General features: G+C 33.0%; 1 protein-coding gene across 1 annotated transcript; it reads right to left on the reverse strand.

Annotated features, from left to right (window-relative positions):
• Positions 1-1,497: 1,497 nt before the first annotated feature.
• On the reverse strand, positions 1,498-5,580 carry LOC105766479 (indole-3-acetic acid-amido synthetase GH3.17). Its single transcript, XM_012585952.2, has 4 exons — positions 5,255-5,580; positions 4,476-4,577; positions 2,869-3,713; positions 1,498-2,289 (listed from the first exon to the last, which is right to left on the reverse strand). The coding sequence occupies exons 1-4, from the start codon at positions 5,530-5,532 to the stop codon at positions 1,730-1,732; spliced, it is 1,785 nt and encodes a 594-aa protein (XP_012441406.1). The 5' UTR covers positions 5,533-5,580; the 3' UTR covers positions 1,498-1,729.
• Positions 5,581-6,000: the final 420 nt, after the last annotated feature.

Here is a 6,000-nt window from a genome sequence, read left to right on the forward strand (position 1 = left end):
TTGTCAAAAGGTGTACCTATCTTTCATCGAATCATGCCATGACTCTCCATGGACTTTTGACTCTGAGGATTCAATAAACCTCTTTCGAAGTGTTGCTCTATAGAGCCTGTAGATAATCATTTTCATGGTGCCGCTTCGTAGAGCCTGTAGGTAACCATACCACAACGCCGCCAGACTTTCTTAAATCCCCTATCAACTTGTCCATTCCTCCATTATGCCAATTTTTCTATCTTCAACTAACCCACCAGAGTAACTTCCATCATACTCCGCATTTTATATACATACATTTCACGCATAACATTATGCCTACTATCATAACATGTAGTACGCCATATGTTAATACATCAATACATAGCCATATTTTGCACCAAGAGAACATACTTGCAAGCATTCATATATTTATACAAGTTTATGCATACATAACTTTCTCATTCACCATAATAATATACAACCATGGAATTCAAACTGAACCTAGAGCAAAAATACAAGCAAAACATTCAAGCAACACAATAACCAACAAACACCCAAAAGTGGAGTACGAAACTCATCTGTTATCCTTCATCCTCGACAACTTAGCTTTTACATATGCCAGAGCCTCCTTCATCCTAGCAACTAAGCATGACAACCAAATATATTGGTTAAACTGAAGGAATTTGAACTAAAAACCCAGAATCCAATATAATGTAGAAACTTTTATTTTCAAATATTTCAAAAATCGTTACTTCTCTTTTTCTCAATTTTACGAATACAAAGAGATGAAGAAGCCTACAGCTCACCGAATTCTCTACTTTCTATACTTAAACCTCATGATCATTGTCTCATGTAGGGCTTTCCTCAACTTTCTCTTCTTCGGAGCAAATAAAGAAGATGATGCAGACGAGAAGAAAATGAAACAGAAGTAAGAAGAATTTTACCTCCTGAAAAATCCTTCTCACACATATATATAACCATTCTTGCACGGTCACCAAAGTCTCAAGTGACCTATCCATCAGTGATCATTCTGCTTCCTACTAAGGAACCAGCTGGTTCCAGCTTAATTGAACCAGAATTGAGACCTAACTTAGTACCATTCAGTCACTAAATTTCCCAGATTTTTTTAATGGAGCCCACCAACTTAATATCCTTTTCCATTAATCCCAAATCTTTCTTAATTTTGAACCTTAATGGAAATCGAGTATAACATGCCTCAACAAGTCGATTCTGACTCCTTAACATACAATGAAATTGTTGCTTTACCGATCACCATTGAACCATGTAGAATGTAAAGACTATCGATTTTTTGACCTCTCTTTAGAACGAGAGCTATACGAGATACTTTAATGCCGTTTAACTTGATGGTGATCCTACAACCCTTCAAGTCTAAATTTCCTTTCTTTTTAAAGAACAATATTATTATTTAATATTTGATATTTTGTATTTTATATGATAATTAAAGAATTCTTTTATATTCTGTATTTCCTATGACCGTTCTAGAGATGAAATTGATGCAATCATGGATTAACAATTCAATCGTTTAATCGATGAACCAATAGATTGATATCAAGAACTAAACTTGAAGAAATAACTAAAAGCAAATACAAGCATCTCAATGATTCTTTTACCAAATTTGCTAAGAAGTTCAACCAGATTTAGGATACCAAAGAGACAACACTAGCATAAAAAGCTATATTTATTTCCATCAAAGGCTCACCTGCTAAAAAGATATAAAAAAACTAATAAGATTCCAAGTTCATGCAAGATTTCCATTGCTGAAGAACTTCCCAACAACCCTGGAATCCAGTATTTCAATGGCTTCCTTAATTTTAAGGCAACAAGGTGTCTTGTATTGGAGAGGTGCAGCACCCCTCGATACAAAGAAATTCATCAGTTCATCGAATGCTCCGAATTTCACCACCCTGATCTCCAACGGCCCGATCAAATTCATCTTCCTATACAACCTGTAAGTGAAATCAAGCGATTCTTCGACTCTACGACAGCATTGTTCCATCGTATTCGAGTCGAGTTTTAGCCGATCAGTGTTGCTATCTCTCAGCTTTAGCTCCCAGAACAGTATATATCGACCCGGTATGGACCATGTGTCGGCAAAGCTACTGTATGCCGTCAAAAGAAAACCGTGGGGCTCGAATTCGATTTCGGCAGCTTTGATAGCCTTGCTGAGATCGCCTTCACTTGTTTTGTCCCTATCGATGCTCAAAGCCACGTTTTGTCGTTCCACAAATTGGAATTTCGGAGATTTGTTATGGAAACCAGTTACCTTTAGAATATCTCCAACTCTGTATCGATATAAACCTGACAATTGGAAATGAATCATGATAAAATGAATCAGTAAAAATGCATTAAATTTCTTTTCGAATACACCTGACAATTGGAAGGGACAGATTGGTTTTTAGTTGAATTAATCTGATAGCGGTCAAAATTAGTTTCAGGTTTGTGATTTCAAAATTCCATCGGGTTTGTGTTATTTTGAATATTTTCATTTCGGTTCGGTAGTTTAATTGATTTTTTAGTTCAGTTCTGAGTCAACTAATTTTATACTTCTTATTGATGGATACTCTAGTCGATTCTCAGTTTAACCAGTCAGGTTTTGACATCACCGGCTTTTTAAGTTTAGTATATTGATTTGGGTTACTTTTGAATTCAAATTGACTATTAAGTTAAATCGAATTCAAGTTAATCAATTTGAATTTTTATATTCAAGATTTTGCTTAGTATAAAAGTTGGAAAAGAGAGATGAAATTTTTCATAATCACTTTTTACTTTGTAGCTTAATAATTAAATTGAAGAATTTTTCATCCTCAATATCATGTAGAGCCAAACGGATATAGTCTCCGATATTTTTCGGAGAACAGAAAATTTGAGATAAATTACCTGCCAAAGTTGTGACCACCACTTCGTAAAACTGACCCATCTTCACATCAACAAGATCAACAATTTGAGCACTGCCATTCTCCAACTTTTCAATCGATTCTTCATTAGAGACGCCATTAAAATGAAGCTTTTGAGCCTTTTGTGGGCTCTCTTTATCCACAGGGATGAACTCAAAATAAGCCATATTTGGAAGAAATGTGTAGGAAACATCCCAAGGCTTGTTTAATGGTTCCATATTGATCCCAAAACATGCTTCTGAAGAATTATAAAACGTTGAAATTATAGGCAACCTTCCACTATAATAATCAATTAAACCAATGTATTGACTCATCGAACCCGTAACAATGGCATCGATATACTTTGCTTTAGGCCAAAGTTTAGTGATTATCCCTTCCCACGATTCGTTCTTGAATATCGGTTCGAGTAAATCGGCTAATTCCGAATTAGGTTCTAAAAGGAACGACGACATGGGAGTTCTACAATCCGGTTCGGTGATCCAATCGCTGAGATGGCCGGTTCGGATGTCAGAGCAAATGTCCTTCCAATGATCTTGCAAGAACTTGATGCAATTGGGAAAAGTCGAAGCGAAGATAGTGCCGATACGGAGAACCTCGTGTCGTCGGATTAGGCCGATGAGTAACTGACAATACATGCTTTGGGGTTTGTTTAAAGACAAGATGATTTCAATTGGGGTGGTGACAATTTTAAAGAGAGTGGTCTTGAAGGTGGGGCTTGATAAGTAGCTAGATGAGAACATTCTTGCTTTTAAACCAGATGGAGTGTCGAAATCTGGGGTACTGAATAAAAGGTACATTCCTTTGCCTTTGTCTAAACCCTCAATATGTCTGCAGGTTTTGTCAATTTATTACCAACAAGTTAAAGCACACATTGAAATTATTATCATAGATATGGATACGTCATACAGGTACCGTAGATGATAGTAATATTTTGAGTTAAATTACTATTTGGGACCTAAATTTGGTAACAAATTCACATTGAAACCTTAACTATTTTTTGGTTTAATCTAATATTGGGGCCTGAATTAAGAAATTTTTCCGCATTGGGGCTTAAATTTTTTTTGTCCAAGTTAGTCTCTGAAGTTGACAATTGTTCTCATATTAGGACTTGAAGTTGGCAATTGTTCTCGTATTGGAGCCTGAACTTTAGGGTTTTCAACGAAATATCAGGGGCTAACTTGGACTAAAAAAATTCATACCCCAATTTGTGAACAATTACCAATTTCAAGGACTAACTTGGACAAAAAAATTCAACCCTAATGTGGAAACAATTACCAAGTTCAAGGACTAATTTGAAAAAAATTCAAACTTTCATATAAAAATAATGGTCAAATTCAAATCTCTAAAATTGATTTAACCCTGATTGTTTAGTCAATTTATAATTTTCATCATGGTACTATATTCAATTTCATGATTTAATCATTATAATCTGATTTGGTCCTCCTACCATTATTTTTGTATGGAATCCTCAATTATTATTTATATAATATATTCATCGGGTGTTTATTTATTTTACAAATAATTTGGGTTTGAATGTGTGATTTAAAAGGGTGGAATTATGATTATGAAATTGTGAGTAAAGATGGTTACTTGTGCATCACAGCTTCCATCAACATAGGGATTGAAGTCCTTTTCTGCGAGCAATCAGCAGTGGAAAGTACATACTTCGGCTCCCCTCCCGAGGTACCCGAGCTGCATCAAAACTTTGTTACGCGCAACTTCAATTGAATTCTTAATCCATGGCTAATGGTATCAGTTAATATTATAAATTTAGTGTACCAGTGAATTTTATTATTAAAATTATTTGAAAAAAATTATCACAAAATAATTAAATTAAAGTATTAGATTTTGAATGGAAATTTAAAATGACTCGATAAACTTAAAATATCTTAATTTTAAATGTCAAACTTGAATAAAAAAAAGCACAAAATGCTTTAAACATTAAATAATTTCAACTCAAAATAATTTGAACTCAAAATGCATAATCTAAAATGGTCCAAACTTATAATCCAAAAATTTTGATGTCCAATTCAATCGAGATTGCCCCAAACCAATCTAAGATCAACCCAACCTATCTAATTGATCAGTCTAAAATTTAGGGACAAATGTGAGGGGTAGGCAAGGGCATAGCCCCCTCTACTAGAAAAATTGTCATTTAAGTTCTTTATTAAATGATTAAATTAAAATTAATTTATAATAAAATTATAATTTGACCCCTCAAAAATTAAACTGATGAAATCATAGATCAGTGTATTATAAAAATTATGTTATAATCCCTTAAAATTTTATTATTCTATTCTAATTCTCTAAAAAAAAAATTAAGATTCACCTCTACTACAATCATAGAAGTATATATATTAACTTAGTACCTTAGGATGAACTCAGTAATGGTTTCGGTAGTAAGGATATTCGGAGGCTCCCCGTCGATGATCCGGTCGATGTAAGACTTGATATCTTCGTAAGTAACGACGGGGACATATTTTTTGAAGAGTTGCTTATCAGTTTGGCCATGGAGAAACTTGTTCAAGTAATCAGTTTCAGCATTTCGTTTCAATATGTTCTCCAATATTTTCTCTTGCTCTTCACCAGCATTGCTTGTTTGTTCCTCTATTTTTTTCAAAAGATATTCAATCCTACTTTTCTCCATAATGAACTACTCTTTCGAATATCAAAAACTATGCAACTTGGGAGACATGCATGGTCTCAAGATTGATATTTATAGTGAATAGCTTGGACAACCTCACATAACGAATATATCATCTCCTCTCTCTATAATAGTTATAATCGATAACTACATTTTATTATAATAGTCAAGCTTGTGGTAGAATCGATTTTTACTTTTTTTCTTACCCTCTATGATAACTTTTATCCTTTTTAGTTAATTAGTTCTATTCCTAAATGAAATAAAATGATAAATTTTAGTTACTATATTATTTCAATAAAATATTTAAATTATATATAAAATATATTAATTATATTTTATTAGATAAAAATAATATTTAATAACTACAATTACATTTGTAAATTTTATTAAAGATGCGAGTTAAATCTTATTAATTAATAATATTGTTAATATGTTATAGTTTTTAATTATTTTGAAATTAAAAAAAAATCA

The sequence above is a fragment of the Gossypium raimondii genome, chromosome 5 (assembly GCF_025698545.1).
Source record: "Gossypium raimondii isolate GPD5lz chromosome 5, ASM2569854v1, whole genome shotgun sequence".
Lineage (NCBI taxonomy): Eukaryota > Viridiplantae > Streptophyta > Magnoliopsida > Malvales > Malvaceae > Gossypium > Gossypium raimondii.

Coding starts and splice junctions, on each gene's coding strand:
- LOC105766479 (XM_012585952.2), bottom strand. CDS start 5,532: ATGGAGAAAAGTAGGATTGAATATCTTTTGAAAAAAATAGAGGAACAA. Junction 4,578..5,254: donor ATTACTGAGTTCATCCTAAG/GTACTAAGTTAA, acceptor GTTTTGATGCAG/CTCGGGTACCTCGGGAGGGG. Junction 2,290..2,868: donor GGTGGTCACAACTTTGGCAG/GTAATTTATCTC, acceptor TCCAATTGTCAG/GTTTATATCGATACAGAGTT.